The sequence below is a fragment of the Capsella rubella genome, unplaced genomic scaffold (genome assembly GCF_000375325.1).
Source record: "Capsella rubella cultivar Monte Gargano unplaced genomic scaffold, Caprub1_0 scaffold_3, whole genome shotgun sequence".
Classification (NCBI taxonomy): domain Eukaryota; kingdom Viridiplantae; phylum Streptophyta; class Magnoliopsida; order Brassicales; family Brassicaceae; genus Capsella; species Capsella rubella.
In genome coordinates this window covers 6,020,701-6,038,278 of record NW_006238921.1, presented here as the reverse complement: position 1 = coordinate 6,038,278, position 17,578 = coordinate 6,020,701, and the positions used below count along the sequence as shown (strand labels likewise).

At 38.1% G+C, this 17,578-nt stretch overlaps 4 protein-coding genes across 8 annotated transcripts; all 4 read left to right on the top strand.

Annotated features, from left to right (window-relative positions):
• Nucleotides 1–560: 560 nt before the first annotated feature.
• Nucleotides 561–7,514, top strand: LOC17893252. Its single transcript, XM_023786310.1, has 21 exons — nucleotides 561–735; nucleotides 1,254–1,426; nucleotides 1,550–1,717; nucleotides 2,044–2,154; nucleotides 2,269–2,346; nucleotides 2,522–2,718; nucleotides 2,802–2,862; nucleotides 2,979–3,053; nucleotides 3,137–3,214; nucleotides 3,311–3,373; nucleotides 3,463–3,546; nucleotides 3,627–3,802; nucleotides 4,253–4,292; nucleotides 4,383–4,526; nucleotides 4,683–4,802; nucleotides 4,893–5,108; nucleotides 5,395–5,556; nucleotides 5,691–6,354; nucleotides 6,450–6,655; nucleotides 6,886–7,021; nucleotides 7,114–7,514. Exons 1-21 carry the CDS (start codon nucleotides 576–578, stop codon nucleotides 7,263–7,265), a joined length of 3,264 nt encoding a protein of 1,087 aa, XP_023642078.1. The 5' UTR covers nucleotides 561–575; the 3' UTR covers nucleotides 7,266–7,514.
• Nucleotides 7,515–7,740: 226 nt separating this feature from the next.
• On the top strand, nucleotides 7,741–10,997 carry LOC17892328. Of its 2 annotated transcripts, none has more exons than XM_006297142.2 (7): nucleotides 7,741–7,971; nucleotides 8,406–8,525; nucleotides 8,602–8,669; nucleotides 8,763–9,221; nucleotides 9,372–9,866; nucleotides 9,948–10,160; nucleotides 10,258–10,997. In XM_006297142.2, the coding sequence occupies exons 2-7, from the start codon at nucleotides 8,456–8,458 to the stop codon at nucleotides 10,834–10,836; spliced, it is 1,884 nt and encodes a 627-aa protein (XP_006297204.1). In that variant the 5' UTR covers nucleotides 7,741–7,971; nucleotides 8,406–8,455; the 3' UTR covers nucleotides 10,837–10,997. The 2 variants fall into 2 exon arrangements, with proteins under 2 accessions (XP_006297204.1, XP_023641778.1); XM_023786010.1 differs by lacking the exon at nucleotides 7,741–7,971 and adding an exon at nucleotides 8,224–8,240.
• A 147-nt stretch (nucleotides 10,998–11,144) lies between these two features.
• LOC17890920 (F-box protein At3g17320) lies at nucleotides 11,145–12,694 on the top strand. Of its 2 annotated transcripts, XM_023786011.1 has the most exons (2): nucleotides 11,145–11,539; nucleotides 11,672–12,694. In XM_023786011.1, the coding sequence occupies exons 1-2, from the start codon at nucleotides 11,245–11,247 to the stop codon at nucleotides 12,472–12,474; spliced, it is 1,098 nt and encodes a 365-aa protein (XP_023641779.1). In that variant the 5' UTR covers nucleotides 11,145–11,244; the 3' UTR covers nucleotides 12,475–12,694. The 2 variants fall into 2 exon arrangements, with proteins under 2 accessions (XP_023641779.1, XP_006299379.1); XM_006299317.2 differs by having other exon boundaries at nucleotides 11,145–12,694.
• A 439-nt stretch (nucleotides 12,695–13,133) lies between these two features.
• LOC17893168 (probable inactive DNA (cytosine-5)-methyltransferase DRM3) lies at nucleotides 13,134–17,530 on the top strand. Of its 3 annotated transcripts, none has more exons than XM_006297019.2 (10): nucleotides 13,134–13,267; nucleotides 13,530–13,571; nucleotides 13,648–13,779; nucleotides 14,004–14,100; nucleotides 14,196–14,293; nucleotides 14,377–14,473; nucleotides 14,961–15,112; nucleotides 15,299–15,398; nucleotides 15,587–15,678; nucleotides 15,858–17,530. In XM_006297019.2, exons 2-10 carry the CDS (start codon nucleotides 13,569–13,571, stop codon nucleotides 17,205–17,207), a joined length of 2,121 nt encoding a protein of 706 aa, XP_006297081.1. In that variant the 5' UTR covers nucleotides 13,134–13,267; nucleotides 13,530–13,568; the 3' UTR covers nucleotides 17,208–17,530. The 3 variants fall into 3 exon arrangements, with proteins under 3 accessions (XP_006297081.1, XP_023642204.1, XP_023642206.1); XM_023786436.1 differs by having other exon boundaries at nucleotides 13,170–13,240; XM_023786438.1 differs by lacking the exon at nucleotides 13,134–13,267 and adding an exon at nucleotides 13,417–13,434.
• Nucleotides 17,531–17,578: the final 48 nt, after the last annotated feature.

The window sequence follows — 17,578 nt, the reverse complement described above, 5'->3', positions numbered from 1 at the left end:
ATACATGTCCATAGTATTATTTGATTTAAACTTGAAAATCGTATGTATTTTTTGGTCGATGTCCCAAAATTCTAAAAGTAGATGACATTTATTCGTTCCACATCTGTTGTTGAGTCAGAATTTGAGAATAAGATGCTGATATATATCATGTTCTCTTTTTGATAGCAAATAATCTCTCAATCTCGTTTCTATATGATCATATAGAACGCCACTGTGGTCTGTGGGTTATAAGAAAGAGAGTTAGAGATTCGAACATAACAAGTAAATGTATGTGAATCATTTCGACACCCGAGCTTCTAGATTTAGACCATCTCATACATAATAATTCAAGAAAGCCATAGCTTAATTAAACGAAGAAAAAAAAAAAAAGGAAAAACAACTCTGTTAAGCTGGTAGAGATCAATACCATACTGTATGTAGAGAATGTGTGAGTTATGATAGTGTCGGATTAAAATGAAGGGAACCTGAGTTTTTCCCGCCAATGAGGCTCCCCAATTTCATCAGTAAATAAAGAAATAAGCTTGGAGAAAAATAATAATGAAAAAGCAATAAGCAAAAAAAAAAACACACACAAAATGTTCGTCGGCGACGACGACTCAATTCAGATTGTTCGACTTCTTGAGCAGACGCTTACTTCCATAGATGGCGTTGCAGTCCGCGAGGCGACGGAGGCTCTGGATCGACTTGCTACAGAGCTCCCTCACTTCCCTTATCGTCTTCTTTCCATCGCTTCCGGTTTGCTTCTTTTTTCCCTTTTGGGTTATCTTAATCTTTTCACCCGATTTACTTAGCAATTCACTATATCCCAAAGCATCGTCTTCTGATGAAGATATGTGATTTTGATTTCCTCAGAACAATTAGGGTTACGTTGGTTGACTTTACAGTGGTAACGATTTCACGAAATGTTGTTTAAGGGTTATTTCGTTCAAGCCTTTCATTCTTGTTTGCTATACTTCTAGTTGAAATTCTGCGTTTTCAAGCAACGCTCTCTGCTGATTGACTTCATTTTCATCCTTTGTGTCCATGACTTTTGTTTAAGATATCCCATTTGAGCAGCCCTTTTGGCCGTAGCTTATGATTCTTGAGTATGCTGGAGTTTGATAATCATGCTTTAAGAGTATTGAATCCTTAGCAATATTTTGATTCAGCTTATTCAAAACTCATACATGATTATTGAACTCACTCGACTGAGTCTTTCATGTCGCAGTTGAAATTCAATTTTTTTTTTTTTTTTTTTGTTTGTGATTGACCAGGAGGAGAAAATCCCAGCCAGAGAGTTGCCGCTGCAACATATCTTAAGAATTTTACCAGAAGGAGCACTGGGATTGAAGGGACAATCTCTGAAGTCAGCAAGGAGTTTAAGGATCAGCTCCTCCTAGCTTTGCTTCAGGCTGAGCCAGCAGTTCTTAAAGTTTTACTTGAGCTGGTAGGCATTTTTTAACAAGCTTATCTTCATCTAATTGTTGCAAATCTTATTATAACCTCTTCTTCCTGTAGTTTTTTTAGTTTAACTTTGTGCACACCTTCATTTTACTTCACTTGTGGCCAGCTCCACATTGTTGTTGTATCAGAATTTGTGAAGAAAAATGCATGGCCTGAACTTGTACCTGAGCTGCGCTCTGCTATCGAGAAGAGCAGCTTGATTAGCAGTTCAAACTCTAGCTGGAGTACTGTGAATGCTCTGCTGGTATTGCTTACAGTTGTAAAGCCATTTCAGGTATTTATTACATTCTTTTTTGTAAGAAAAGAAGCATTATATTAAGGAAGTGATGAGCTTCAAACTTAGATTTTTATCTCTCTCTCACTCTCTCTCTCTCTTCCATCAGCTCTACTCTACTGCATCCCGTTTTTTATATATTATGGTTGAGCATCCCTTATTTTGATTGTGAACTTTTGTTCCTTCTGGCTGCAATATCTAAGAGTATGAACTACTTAAAAATCTGAAAACATGTGTACTGTGAAGTGGTAGTCCTCTGTTTTGAACCTGGTCCAGTGTGGTCTATTTAAATGACCATGGCTTATTTTTGTGTGTTTCCTTTACAGTACTTCCTTCAACCAAAACTTGCAAAGGAACCAGTACCACAACAGCTGGAGAGTATCACGAAAGAAATTTTAGTACCCTTGGTGTCAGTACTGCATCGTTTTACTGAGAAGGTTATCCTTTTCTCTCATTGTGTTCTTGTTCTTCATCTGCTTACAACTTTATGTAAGATATATCTGCTCTTTGGATCTCAATGAGTATTCCTATCTGGTATAATTATGAAACAGGCTTTGACTACAAAGGGATTAGGTGAACTGGAATTGGAAAAGACACTCCACATTATCTGCAAATGCCTATACTTTTCAGTAAGTTATACCGTCAGCTTATGTTGCAGATAGGCACAGTATCCAGAACTTTTGTTACATGTCTGGGTGATTGAATTTTGCCATTGATTATTAAACGTAATTATCAAATTTTCATTTCATCTTCATGTTGTACTATCTACTGTGATTGTTTTGTTAAGAGTGTTTTGTGTTGTAGGTGAAGTCCCATATGTCATCAGCTTTGTCACCTCTGCTCAGTTCCTTCTCTCGAGATATGATCAGAATTCTGGACTCCTTGAGTTTTGACTGGAGTGTCACTCCTTCAGATGGGAACTTGATGAGGTTGAAAGCTGGAAAAAGAAGTTTGCTCCTCTTTGGCACACTTGTCAGCAGACATAGAAAATACTCTGACAAGTATGTAAACACCTTAAAATCTTCTTAGCAATGCAGCATTCCCAATGATTATTTCCTAAACCTGTTGTATCTGATTTATGCAGATTGGTGCCGGAGATAGTAAACTGCTCAATGAACATTATCAAACATAGTTCCAATATCAGTGTATGTATGTTTAGCAAATTTCTTTGTTAATTTGTTTACTACAAAAAATGCTGCTTCCCATCAAAATGTAACTATCTTTTTAATCTAATGCTATGAGTGCCTGCTATCACGTGCAGAGGCTCGGATGTCTAACTGAGAGAATTATATCACTTGCTTTTGATGTAATTTCACGCGTCATGGAAATTGGCCCTGTAAGTTGTTAGCATGTTTACAACAAATCTAAATAGAGTTATTAAATGTCTATGAAAGCAAATATTTGGTACCTGAAAAACAGGGATGGAGATTACTTTCACCCCATTTTTCTACTTTGTTGGATTCTGCAATCTTTCCAGCACTGGTGCTGAATGAGAGGGTACAATTTCCTTTATCGCAATCTCTGTTGCAAGCATTTCTTACTACCATTATTTCAAAAACTTTACTGGTCTTTCTGATTTGCTTTTGCAAGTAGGACATATCTGAGTGGGAAGAAGATGCAGATGAATTCATAAGGAAAAACTTTCCATCTGAACTAGTATGAAAATTTATCTCTTTCTCTCTACACGGATTGCTTTTATGTCTATGATCTAGAAGTGAGGCAATAATATCATTTTCGTTTGGCAGGAAGAGATTTCTGGGTGGAGGGAAGACTTGTTTACAGCCAGGAAAAGTGCCATGAACTTACTTGGTGTCCTTGCCATGTCAAAGGTGAGGAAATAAGGTTGTTCATCAACCTATATCACATATTTGTTAATAGGTTCTTATAGGTTGTGATATAATTCTTATAGGGACCACCAGTATCTACTACAAATAAAGCATCCTCAGCTGCATGTAAGCGGAAGAAAGGTGAAAAGAGCAGAAGAAATAACCAAAGATGTATGGGAGATCTACTGGTGCTTCCATTTTTGTCAAAGTTTCCGGTGCCTTTGAAAAGTTACATACTGGATGCTAGTACTCCAGCAGCGTGAGTTCCTATACATATTCATGACTTCTGATTCTAACTCCTTGAAATTCTTGGCAGATGTCTAGTCCAAATTTTAAAATTGCTTTTGCAAGCTCTGGTCAATGGTACATGTTTGTTTTGGCGCAGTGAGTAACATTAATTTATGCTTGCAGTGTGTATTAGAAAATCTGTTCTTGTAGTGCGAAGTTTTGCAACTTGGTCTTCCATAATGCCATGTTTCCCAATCTCGTCATCAACTTGTTGTTGATATTATTTCAGTAGACTGAATATATATTTAATTCTCTTTAACTTCTCTGCCAGACTTCTCTTACAACTATTCAACATTTTGAAAATGTAATATCTGGTTGGAAGTGCTTTTTGTTAACTGTTCTCTTTCACTTTAATATTTTCTTGTTTTATTCCCTTTTAATTTGTGATTAAACTGACTTTTTTCCTATGTCTACATGTCAGCTATTTTGGTGTCCTAATGGCATATGGTAGCCTGCAAGAGGTGAGCAAATTTGGTTCTCTTTGTCTTGGAGTTGAGTATTTACTGATATATAACATAGAATTACAATGGCTCTCATTTTTTTTTGGGTAGTTTATCCAAGAACAAAATCCTGAGTATGTGGCATCTTTTGTCCGTACTCGTGTGCTACCGATTTATTCTACACCTGATGTCACACCTTACCTGGTTGCATCAGCAAATTGGGTACTTGGAGAGCTTGCGTCCTGCCTACCTGAGGTGTAAATTTAAACTTTTTCTTCTTGATGCTGCAAATTTTACTTTTTATTTATGCAAACCATTTGCTGGAAGATGGTATTCCTTTAGTCTCTGATTAAAATTTGTAATATTTTACTTCCAGTGATCACATATTGATTATTTGCTTTATGTTTCTAGGAGATGAATGCAGATATTTTTTCTTCCCTACTGAAGGCATTAGCAATGCCAGATCAGGTGGAGATCTCTTGTTACCCAGTGCGTGTTTCAGCTGCTGGTGGGATAGGTTCACTACTCGAAGTAAGTCTGCACTTTCATTAACAATAGCACTCGTAGCTTGAAGTGATGGCTTGTCATATCTAACTCAAAGAATATGTTTGCTCTCTTCAGAATGAGTACCAACCACCTGAATGGCTGCCGCTTCTTCAAATTATTATTGGTAGGGTTGGTAGTGAGGAGGACGAGGATGGCATTTTGTTTCAGCTTCTCAGATCTGTGATCGATTCGGGAAGTCAAGATATTTCCACACATATTCCGTACATTGTCTCTTCGCTAGTTAGTAATATGTTGCCGTTTCTGCATCCTAGTGAAGATCCATGGTCTCAGGTATATTTAATTCCTGCTTTCTTAATATTTTTGCTTATATTTGAAGCTTCAACAACATGAAACTAAAGGTAACGGAATGTATTCCTCGTGATTTGAAGTAAAAGAATTGCACATCCCACTTATTTTTAAATCACGCACATGAATCCTGGATTCTACCAAAATATTTGTAGAATTCCTGTTGTTCCTGGTCTAGGTATTGTGAATTTTTTGACTATCTTAATGGAGATTGCAAGTCGGTTCAACCTTATTTTTTCTGACTTTTTTTTTTTTTTTTTTTCCATCTTAGGCTATTCTAGGTGGCCTGGAGACATTAGCAGTAATGGCTCAGACTTATGAGAGCTCTAAGCCTGCAGCGAATGAAGAGAATAATCAGGCGACTGGAATATGGGTAACTGGTCAAGGCACAATCAGCAGAGCTTTGTCATCAATTTTACATCACGCATGGCTGGTAGTTAAATTTACTCTAACCCCTCTGTTATATCTTTAAACATTACGACTCCTCTGTGTACTTGAAATTATAGATCTTGAAACACGATTCTAATTTTAAGATTTTGCTCTGCCTTTTATCACTGTATCGTTCAGACAACAGATGTGCCTCCGACTTCATGCGTAGATCATTTGTCGATGATGTTGCGGTTCATTGTGATTGCTTCCACTAATTGCAATGAGCTCAGATTAACTGAATTACTCGTAGTTTGGGCTGATATTCTTGCTAGCTGGAATGGTTGGGAAGAGTCGGAGGACTTATCAATTTTTGACTGCATAGAAGAAGTTGTGGGTATAAACAACAAATATGGTTTTAGGAGTTTCCTTTTCAGAGATATGCCATCTCCGCCAGCCATGCCAGTCCGTCCACAATCTGTTGCTGAATCCATTGGTTCATTTGTCAGCAAAGCCATACTTGAGTATCCGTCTGCCAGAAGGAGGGCTTGTTCTTGTGTCCACACGTTATTACATGTACCAGACTACTCTTCTGACATCGAAGGGGTGGGAAAATCATTGGCAATGGTCTTCAGTGAAGCAGCCTTTTCCCGTTTTTTAGGGTTGCGCGAGAAACCTTGTACTTTGTGGAGGCCTCTATTACTGGTAATATCGTCATGCTATATCTCCTATTCCGATGTTGTGGAAATTGCTTTAGAGAAAGTGATATCTGGAGGTTTTGAGCTATGGGCATCTTCATTGGCATTTTCATACTCACTTACGTTTGATGCCACTCCAGCATTAGCATCGGAAATAAAACTATATGGTGAGTAGATATATCTAATGTGCTGATGATTCAGAAGGTTTAGTTGTGTATATAGTAGCTATATGAGCATAGACTAAAAGATCACTTGTCTTCAGTGATGACGCTAGTAAAGGTGATCGAGCAGCTTTTAGATGTAAAGCATGGGAATGCAACTGATGATTTGGCAAGGAAGTGCTTTGTTTCATTGGTGGAGGCTTCTCAGAGGCTAAAAGAATTGAATGAAGAAACAGACGATGATGAAGATGATGGAGAACCTGGAGAAGAAGAGACAGAATCTGAAGAAACTGATTCAAATGACGAGGTTTGATTTGATTACTAGTACTCGTTATTAAATTACATTCAAAGTATGGTCCGTAATTTACTGTTAAAACTAGTATAAGAATATAAAGTCAGATAAGCAATCAGTTTCTGGTCCAGTTGCAAAGTAGTTTATGAATGGCTAGTTTCTAAAAAAAACAACATTAGATCTTGTAGTGATCTGATTTGTTTCTTCCCAAATATGCTGTTTCATCTTGTGTGTTTTCTGAACAGGATTCCGAGAGCGATGAGTGTGAAGAAACAGAGGAAGAATTTCTGGAAAGGTATGCTAAAACTGCAGCAGAGTTGGAGAATAGTGAAGTAACCGAAGAGGAAGATGAAGAAGATGATGAACATGAGATTGATTTGGGTAAGTTTGCTCATCAGAACAAGATAAGAAACAACTTTTTGCTTTGCTTAAAATCAAGATTTTTAATGCTCTTTTAAATACTGATTTTGCAGGTTCTCTGAATGAAATTGATCCGCAGAAACTGGTTTTATCATTAATGGAGAAGCATCACGAGAAAGTAATCAAACTCGTACCCTCAGAAGTTATCTCAACTTTTCTCAATTCTTTTCCTGTGTTCACAAGTCTCTTCTCTAAGTGCCTCTAAACATTAAACTATAGTTTTTCTCTTTGTCCAAGTTTTGATGCGGTTTTGGTTCATGATGTGTTTACGATTCTGAGTCAGTTTCATGTTCCATGTTTCATTGAGACTTTTGAGCCATTTACAGAAGTTTAAAACTTTTCTGATCAAAAAAGGCTTGATGGTCTTTTTTATATGCGGAGATATTTTTTTTTGTAAGAAATTACAAATTTTGTATACTGTTACGAATTTTAAATATTGATCACTTATTTTTTAGTGGTATGCAATTACATATTTGGATAATGTAGGGTAGGACATACAAATCTGGGCAACTAACGACTTTTATTTACCGTTTCTGGTAAGGGGATCTTGCAAACCATTGGCTATAAACCTACCTGTAAAGGTCAGTTTCAAGGGTATTATCGACTTTAGCATCACTTGGATTCTTCGGACGAAAACGCCGCGTATTACATACAGTGGAATCTGTCTTTGCGCGTCTTCTGAGTTTCTCTGTCTTTTCCATTTTCTTTTCCCCTCACTGAAGCGAATCTTCTCGTCGTCTTCTTCTCTTCGTTTCACTCATCTCAGTGTTAGGGTTTCGATTCGGTAGATTATTACTCAGCTATTTCTGCTGAACCTTTTTCTCGGTTGCTCTACCTCTTTGTCGGTACCCAATTCTTCTCATTGGAAGAACTGTTTAGGTCAAGTGTGACTTGATTCTGCCAAATTTCTGGTACTGTGATCAAATTGCTGCTAAAGTTTGTCTGCTCTTATATCTGGATTTGTTTTTTTTATAAGCATATTTGATTCTTAGCTTCTCGTTTATGTAAGCTTCTAAGCTTTTTTTGTTCCGTGCTTTATGAATATGATTGAGTACTTACTGGTTCTGTATTATATTTAGGGCTCTCTTTTTCATTTCAAGTGACTCTTCGAGTGTGTTGTTTAGAATTTGTAGATTTTTGTAAAAGGATCAGCTCTCTAATTGTTTTGCAAGAGAATCTTGTGAGTGTTTTTTTTTTGCTACTGTACTAGTTTCTCTCTGTTCTGGGGTTTGTATCTTCACTGAAAAGGCTTTTAGCTGATTTCCTTAGTTTAATGTATTCTTCGTTGAACAATGGTCACGAAAGTTCCATCTTTTTACGTTCTTATAGAATCTATATATTTCAGGTGTTTGTTCAAACTCCATTGAACAATATATTTTGTCATATATTGAAGCAATGTATACCGAGGGAGGCCCTAACTTTGTCATTGACCAGAGCATGTATTATCCTGCTTATTACTGTTCAGGTTGGTAGCTGCTTCACGAAATTTACTTATCTCTCTTGCGCTGCCAATTCCTTAATGTACTGGATTTCTTTTTCAGGTTATGATTCATCCATCGATTGGGAGAACTGTCAGGTTGGTGTAGATGGTTCAGAGGTCCAATACATGGTGCGTGAACCTCTCACAATCGTCATTCACAGAAACTTGCTGTTTTTTTTTGTTATCTTCTTATTGGCTAAAATTCTAATCTTGCATCTTCAGGGTGGGCAGAATGAAAATTCTCCCTATATATGCTATACACCAAGTTATGGATATGCGCAGTCTCCTTACAATCCGTACAATCCTTACATACCAGGCGCGTCAATAGGTGTTGACTCTTCGTTTGTTGGATTCCAGCAATACTACTCCAACGCCCCGTATGAAAATGCTGCATCTTCACCTACATATGTTCCATATGTCATTCAGCCTGATACAGTCTCAAATAGTTCAGCAGACTCTTTGGTAGCAACTGATTTAGCCAATGGTGGTCAATATGATGTAAGAGGATCTAGACAGAGAAATGGTTCAGCAATTGCCGGTTTCCCAAAAGATTCTCCAAAATCTTCAACAATGAATTCTTTGGGTAGGACCTATGAGAAGCTAAGCTCTAGCCCTGGACAGAATAAACAGCCAGGAATCTCCAAGAATGTTTCCACTCCAGCTACTACACAGTCTTGCCAGGTGATTTCTCGTAAAAAAGTAATTCCTGATTTGATTTTCTTTTGAATATTCGGTGTGCTTATGCATCACGAGGAGTGTTTTGTTGATAAAACAGGGCTATCTTAGTCATTCATTCCTTAGGTGATTCTGGAGTCGTGTATGTTTTTGCAGGACAAAACTGCTTCCGTTGACATTGTATCCAGCAGCAGACTCTTGCCTCGTGGGCAATTAGACAGTGCTAATGGGTTTTCATCCGTTGCTTCAAATAGTTACAAGTCTCGTTCCAAGATGTATGATGGCGGAGGTGATAACGACCTAACTCGAAGTCCAGATACGACCGAACAATATCGAGGTCCAAGAACGAGAAGATCAAGAAATCAACTTGTTGTCAAAGCTTATACAACCAAAGCTGGAAATGTTGATGCAGAAGGAAATATTGTGATAAATCCTGATCAATATAATAAAGAAGATATCAGAATAGATTACAGCAAGGCCAAGTTTTTTGTGATTAAATCGTACAGTGAAGATGATGTTCACAAGAGCATCAAATACGGTGTCTGGTCATCAACATTGCATGGGAACAAGAAATTGCAGAGTGTATATGAAGATGCTCAGAGAATAGTCACTGAGAAGTCTTGTGAATGCCCTATTTTCTTATTCTTCTCTGTGAGTCCATTCTTCCTTTTTGTCACTGGTGCTAATGTCCTTGAATTCATACTTTGTGCTTATGCTGCTTCCTTGCTTTAGGTCAATGCCAGTGGTCTTTTCTGTGGTGTGGCTGAGATGACCGGTCCAGTTTCCTTCAACCGAGACATGGATTTTTGGCAACAAGACAAATGGAGTGGAAGCTTTCCTGTCAAATGGCATATCATTAAAGATGTTCCTAATAGCTATTTTAGGCACATTATTTTACAGAATAATGAAAATAAGCCAGTGACCAACAGCCGAGACACACAAGAGGTGAGTTTTTTTTTTATTAAAGCTTTTGACACTTCACTTGTAAACCAGATTCCAAGAACTCTGAAATCCCAATCTTATCATGCTCGTTTGTGTGCAGATAATGCTGAAACAAGGACTTGAGGTGCTAAAACTATTCAAAAATCATGCAGAAAAGACTTCGCTGTTAGATGATTTTATATACTACGAAAACCGCCAGAGACTCATGCAGGAAGAGAAAGCTAGACTTCCATTCAGGACCTTTCGCAGCCCATTTCCCGTTCCCAAACCGGATAATTCTGACAGAAGCAAGAAATTTTCCAAAGATGTCTTCAAGAAACCTTCAGTAACCTCGACAGAAACAGAAGTTGTGCGGTTAAAAAACTCAGATGGGGATAAAAAGAGCAATACAGAGGAACTTAGAGACGATTCTACTCCTTCCACTCTGAAGATTGGCTCTCTCACAATTAAACCGACTGCTGGTACCAGCTTTAACCCAACCGAAGCCAAGTATAAACAGGCCTCATCTCTCAGCTTGCACGGCAAGTCAGACTCCTCTAAAGAGGTTCCTGGGTCTCTGGCTGATGACATCGTGAGAGTAGGATCGTTGCCCATAAAAGTAAAGGGATCTGTAGATTCATCCTCGAAGTTCGCAGTGGTTGGTACAACTCCTCTCAACTCAAGATCACTTCATAAGTAAATCGGGGGTTTCGACATTGTCTCTGTCTAACTTGTTTATGCATAATATGGCTCGAGAAAAAGTTTTGAGTATGTATAGATTGGTTCAGGGTCTGATGGGTGGTTTGAGAATCCTTGTTCATCGTTGAAGTTTGGTTAAATGATTGTTTCCAGCGGTTGCAATTTGGTTTGTTGGGTTTGATAAAAGAGTTGGTTCATCTTTACTTTAAACACACCGAACTAGTTATAGATTGTGGTGTCTTCGTTTACAAAGGAGAGCGTGGAAGTTTTGAGCCGAGGCCCGTAGTCTTCTCGAGCGAGAGTAACCGTAACGTATTTGACTGAACCGTCTCAATATAAAAGATTGAAAGCGTAGAAGAAAACCCTAATCCACATTTCACCAAACCCTACTGACGACCTAACTGAAACAATGACGAAGATTTGCGATCTTCCACGGGATTTGGCAGAGGAGGTGCTCTCTAGGCTTCCGGTGACATCTCCGAGAGCATTGCGATTTACATGTAAGAAGTGGAACACTTTATCCAAATGTAGGAGCTTCACAAAGAAGCAAATTGGTCGGGAACAAGCAGAAGCAAAGAAGAAGAAGCAAGAGAAGGCGTTTCAGGCGATCATGACAATGAATTATAAGGTTTATCTGATGAGCGTCAATCTAGATGGAATTCACAAAGACGACGATAACGTTCAATCATCTATAAAGCAGAAAGGTAAACTTATTAGCCTAAACGGTGCTGATCAAATAGATATATCTAAAGTCTATCACTGCCACGGTTTGTTGTTATGCATCACCAATGATATAAACTCTAGGCTTATGGTTTTGAACCCTTATTGTGGGCAAGCGAGGTGGATCGAACCTAGAGATTCTTATTGTAGGGACAGCTACGCTCTCGGATACGAGATGAAGAACAACGTCAACCGAAGCTACAAAATTTTGAGATGTGTGAATGATTTCAAAGACATGAGCGAGATGAGTATAGAGCCTCGAACTAGAATTTGCGAGTTTGAAATCTACAATTTTGACTCTCACTCATGGAAGAGTAAGACTGTCAAGGTCACTCCCAACGACTGGGATATATTTTATGGCTGCAGTGGCGTGTCTGTCAAGGGAAACACTTACTGGTTTGTTCAAGAGAGGATCCCACCACTAGAAGAGATCCCAATAGATGTGATAGATGAGCTGCGAGAGGCGCCTAGTTTCTTAATATGTTTTGATTTTACAACAGAGAAATTTGGATCACGTCTGCCTCTGCCATTTCCTTGTTTGAGGAATGATACTGTAACGCTATCTAGTGTTGGAGAGGAGAAACTTGCGGTCTTATATCATCGATGGGATTCAATGTATACGAAGATATGGATCAGTAACAAGATTGATCAACCTAATGCACTGTCGTGGAGCGAGTTGTTCTTAAATATGGGTAAGATGAGACCACTCGAGATGAGATCTGCGACTTTCTTTGTTGACGAAGAGAAAAAACTCGCTGTGGTTTTTGATAAAGGCAAGAGTGTATATAACCCCACTTGCAACACAGCTTACATCGTTGGAGAAGATGGATACAGCAAACAAGTAGATCTCGGAGAGTCTGTTGATAAATATTTGTTTCCACGTGTCTACTCTTATGTTCCAAGTTGTGAGCAAATCTAGCAACCTTGCACCACCAGGAGAGGAGGCTAAAGGAAGAAACCACGTTACTAGTGCTCTAGTCCATTTACAAGCCCTTCAATGCTTATTCTTACTACTCTTTTGTTTTGTTTTCTTTTTGTCAATTTTTTTTTTTGTCAATTGTTCTTTGAACAAAATTAGTCAAATTTTAATGTATTTCTCATCTTTTATGTGCAATATTATTGAAGAATAAATATTTTTTAAAAAATTTTACATTGTAGTTTTAATTACGTTATGGGAAATGTTTTTTGAAATATATATAAACTTGGTTTTCAAAATTATTAACTCACACCTGTCAATATCTTACTAAGAAAATTATTGTAAAAAAAACTATACAATATCTTACTAATTCTAAGAGAAAAAGCTCTTTTCCTTATAAAAAATAAAATAATATATATGTAACTAAGGAAATGTTACAATTAATTAATTATTTGAACTCTAGCCAGTTAAAAAGATCTCCCTACAATTTTAGCATTTTAAAACATAAAACAGAAACTAATAAGTTGGTATTTTTGTCTGAGACAAATAAACCTCTATGATCTGGACCGTTCATTTTTCTCACGCGCTAAATCTACCGGACTGCTTGGAGTTTTCATTAAAGGGTAATCAATAAAAAAATTCCGAATTCGTTTTCAGATTTCACCACAGTCGGGGGCTGTGTAGTTCACGCGCCGCTGTACATTGCGATCAAGTTCGCTTTCCTCCTCCGGACTAGACTCGATTGGCTGAGACGCGGACCACCGGACAGGCATGCACTCTTCTTCTTCCTCACCTAGTACGGTTACTCTTTCTCTATATGGGTCCTTTTTGTCTCGCAATCTCTGGCTTTTACTTTATAAGTCTCACTCGTGCTTTCATCTATTACTTGGAACATTTTTGGGGTTTTACAAATTTATTTGATTTCATCTTTTCCCTTTCCGTTTATGGTAGAATCATCGATGAGCTAAGAAGCTGCTCAACTCTATTTCTTCTTATGTTATTTGAGGAACATTTAAAAACGAGGTGACACTGACACTATTCCCTTGGGTATTTTGCAGGCTTTTCATGAGATAAAATTTCTATTTTGCTGAGTAGAAATGGTATGGAACTTGGCTACACTGACACTATTCCATCTATGTGTTGCATGTTTCTCACAAGTTTTGTGGAATCTTCCAGGGTGATTTGCGTAGAGGAAACGGTGGTGGAGGTTCCTCTAATCATGAAAGGAATGAGCAGATCCTGTTTCCAAAACCGGAGACCTTGGATTTTGACTTGCCCTGTGACACGTCTTACCCTCAACAGATTGGTGTATGTTTAGCTCTTTGTACCTTAAGAGGACACAAATGGCTTGGGTTCTGCATAAACTAGTGTCTACATTTTATTTTAAATGGTCTTGTGTTGTCTGTGTACTTTCTCATTACGTTTCTAAATATACTTGAACATCTTTTGAAAAAACTAGACAACAGGTAAGTAGGTAAACAAAACAATCAGTGGTTTCCGAAGGTTCTTATTTTTCCCTACTTGATATGCAGGACAATGCTGCTAGTTCTTCTGGAAGTCATATAACATCATTGCTGACTGAGATGGGATTCTGCCCAACTCTTATTCAGAAAGCAATTGATGAAAACGGTATTCTAAAACTTCCCTGTGGAAATGAAAGGCTTCCCTGATTGCTAACTTTCATTTAGGGGATATAATTACTGAGGTTACCTTTTCACATCCAGGTGAAGATGATTTTGAATTGTTATTAGAGATTCTCACTAAGAATAATGTGACAGAACATCCTGGACCCAGCTTTCATGGGCTACTGGAACCCAAACCGGTAAAGCACATAGTACTGTTGATGCGCATCTCTTCTATTCCATTTGGTGTTGTTTCTTAATAATTCTTCCTTTTCTCTGACAGGAGCCTGGTATTGAATACGAAACCGATGGTAAAAGGACAGCCTTACTAACAATGAAGTTTCCAGAAAATCTAGTTGACTTTGCATTCGATAGGCTTGGTAATGTTTTCACAATGAATTTGGCTTTCCATTTATAATTTCAACATCTTGCAAAGGTTGCATTATATCTTTTCTAGCTCTTCATGGTATGGATTTCACATATTAGCATTTATTCTTATCAGGTTATGTTTTTTGAGTAGCTATAGAAGTAGTGTACATTACAAATGGACCACATTCCTCTTTCAAGATTTTGATTTTATTTTTGTCTTCCGGTAGATTAACCTCTCTTCATACTGGATTTAATTATTTGGTATGCAAAATATACAAAACTGAGGAGACTTATAAGTTATAATGTGACGCCAAAATATATTTCTGACCTCAGAAATAACATCTATGAAGCTGTTGTTTAATAATGCTTAAGCAGAAATACATTGCCTGTGACCGTATTAGAAATTTTCATAGTTTAAAGAAAATAATAATCATGGATATGTATTGTTTCTCTGAGTCGCCAATTTTTTTCTTCATGATTTTCTTTTTTGTGTGATAGGTAAAAACGCGCCAGTCGATGAGATGGTAGACTTCATTGTTGCTGCCCAATTAGCTGAAAAATATGCGGAGGAATCCGAAGACTCACTTGATGGTGCTGAAATCAATGAAGAAGATGAAAATGTCGCTCCAGTTACTGCTCGGGGACCTGAGGTCTTTGGTGCTTTTAACATTAGCTGTTGATTTTCTTGTCAATACTTTAATCGTCCTTTATGTCCTTTTGCAGGTTCGCCGTAGTAGAATTCTGTTTGCACTACCTGTCTTTTGTTTTCATTCTGTATAATATATGTTGTTGTTACCTTTATTATCTTTAACCTTTGTTTTGTGCTTTACATTCAGGTTCCCAATGAATTATTGTTTGAAACAATGGATAAGACTTTGCATTTAATGGAAATGGGATTTTCTAATGATGAAATTTCAATGGCAATTGAGAAGATAGGTGAGCAACTTCTGCGCTTATGTGTTCAATCCATGACTATTATATGTTTGAAAGAAACAATACAGATATGAAACCTATCTTTTATATGTAGTTAGGTGTGATTATGATAATTTTAAGGTGAAATATTATCATTGATTTTGCAGTCCATCCTGTTGTACTGATAAAGAATCTATTTTGCACCTCTTCAGGTACAAAAGGTCGGATTTCTGACCTCGCTGAGTCAATTGTTACTGGTGAAGTTCCTAGTGTATGTTACGATGACCTTGAAGATACAGAAAAGGTATGTTCATTATAATTTTTTGAAGTAATCTTTTCCCGCCCTCAAATGACTCACTTGAGAAGTGCTGTGCTGAAACTAGAGCCTTGGCTGCTACTTCACCGAAACCATCTCTTTCTCTGCTATTAATTGAACAAAGTTTTTGTTGGAGTTTTACTCAATGATATTTGGTGCCACTGTAGAAAGTTTCAGCGGCGGCTCCTGCAGTGAATCAGACATGTCTTTCAAAGAGTTGGAGATTTATTGGTGTTGGTGGGGGTTCGTCTAGTGGCACTGCTAATGTAAAACCAGATCCTGGTATTGACTCCTATCCTTTCCCTGCCACTGCCAATGCGGGAGAGACCTCAAAGGGTAAACGACCAAAAGATGAGGATGAGAATGCTTACCCAGATGAATGCACTTACCACGATGACAGAGGGAAACGGTTAAGACCCGAATATATGGGAGACTCAAGCTCGTTTATGGAAACCCCATGGATGCAAGATGAGTCAAAAGAGGACACCTATGAGTTTCCTAGAGTAATGCAGCCACGTTTGTCCCAAAGTCTTGGCCCGAATGTAGCCAAACGACCTTATTTCTTCTATGGAAACTTAGGTGAATTATCTCCAAGCTGGTGGTCGAAGATCTCATCGTTCTTGTTTGGTATTCACCCAGAACATGTAGATACTCGGTTGTGTTCACCCCTCCGTAGGACAGAAGGGTACCTGCACAATCTTCCCATCCAAAATCGGTTCAATATCCTCCCAAATCCTCGGTTGACTATACAAGACGCTATGCCACAAATGAAGAGTTGGTGGCCACAATGGGATATCAGAAAGCATCTGAATGGCGGCTCGTGTTCTAGAACAAACGATGTAACTCTTCTCTGTGAACGAATTGGACGCCGTATAGCTGAATGCAGGGGAAAGCCTACTCAACAAGACCAGACTCTAATCCTTCGACACTGTCACAGCTCAAATCTCGTATGGATTGCTCCAAACATCCTCTCACCTTTGGAGCCTGAGCATATGGAGTGCATTATGGGATATCCAACAAACCACACAAACATTGGTGGTGGAAGATTGGCGGAAAGATTAAAGTTGTTTGATTATTGCTTCCAAATAGACACATTGGGTTTCCATCTCTCTGTACTCAAGTCTATGTTCCCTGAAGGGTTAACAGTTTTATCACTCTTTAGCGGGATTGGTGGTGCAGAAATTGCCTTGGACCGCCTTGGAATCCGTCTAAAAGGCGTTGTCTCGGTAGAGTCCTGTGGATTGAGCCGTAATATACTGAAAAGATGGTGGCAGACTTCGGGACAAACCGGAGAGCTTGTGCAGTTTGAAGACATCAAGAGCTTAACGACAAAGAAGCTGGAGACTTTGGTGCAGAGATTTAAGGGATTTGACTTTATCATTTGCCAGAACCCATCAACACCACCTGATCTCTCTAAAGAAACCCCAAGAAGCGAAGCCTGTGAATTTGATTATACGTTGTTTAACGAGTTTGTCCGTGTCGCAAAACGTGTCAGAGATATGATGGAGTTAAGTTGACCAACTGCCTTTACCTCCTCAAGAACCTAGAGAGTTGTCTCATCTTAGGAGTTTGCCGTTTTTATTTCTGAAGGTAACTCGGTAAATCTTGGAGACTTTTCATGGTTTGAATCTCTTAGTGTTGGAGAGATCTTTTTTATATGAAAAACGGGTATCAGTTTGTATGTTTCATAACCCGCATAGAACGTGGGCTTGTTCTTTTTCATAGCTATGCTACTTCTTGGAGATATAAGCAGTAAATCATGTAGATTAGTGTTGTTGTACTTTGTTCACATTTATGTAATATATTAGCCTTATTTATGAATTCGTTCTGTTTAGCTCAATGTTAGTTGGTTGCAATCATACTCATTCCCAGTCGAAAGGGGTTCCTT

What these genes read in the sequence shown, in the direction of transcription:
- LOC17893252 (XM_023786310.1), top strand. Translation starts at nt 576, where the DNA reads ATGTTCGTCGGCGACGACGACTCAATTCAGATTGTTCGACTTCTTGAG. An exon ending in GTGTCCTTGCCATGTCAAAG is followed by an intron (nt 3,547 to 3,626) that starts GTGAGGAAATAA and finishes TAATTCTTATAG; the next exon opens with GGACCACCAGTATCTACTAC. An exon ending in TTGCGTCCTGCCTACCTGAG is followed by an intron (nt 4,527 to 4,682) that starts GTGTAAATTTAA and finishes TTATGTTTCTAG; the next exon opens with GAGATGAATGCAGATATTTT.
- LOC17892328 (XM_006297142.2), top strand. Translation starts at nt 8,456, where the DNA reads ATGTATACCGAGGGAGGCCCTAACTTTGTCATTGACCAGAGCATGTAT. An exon ending in TCCTGCTTATTACTGTTCAG is followed by an intron (nt 8,526 to 8,601) that starts GTTGGTAGCTGC and finishes TTTCTTTTTCAG; the next exon opens with GTTATGATTCATCCATCGAT. An exon ending in CTACTACACAGTCTTGCCAG is followed by an intron (nt 9,222 to 9,371) that starts GTGATTTCTCGT and finishes ATGTTTTTGCAG; the next exon opens with GACAAAACTGCTTCCGTTGA.
- LOC17890920 (XM_006299317.2), top strand. Translation starts at nt 11,245, where the DNA reads ATGACGAAGATTTGCGATCTTCCACGGGATTTGGCAGAGGAGGTGCTC.
- LOC17893168 (XM_006297019.2), top strand. An exon ending in TTACTGCTCGGGGACCTGAG is followed by an intron (nt 15,113 to 15,298) that starts GTCTTTGGTGCT and finishes CTTTACATTCAG; the next exon opens with GTTCCCAATGAATTATTGTT. An exon ending in ACCTTGAAGATACAGAAAAG is followed by an intron (nt 15,679 to 15,857) that starts GTATGTTCATTA and finishes GTGCCACTGTAG; the next exon opens with AAAGTTTCAGCGGCGGCTCC.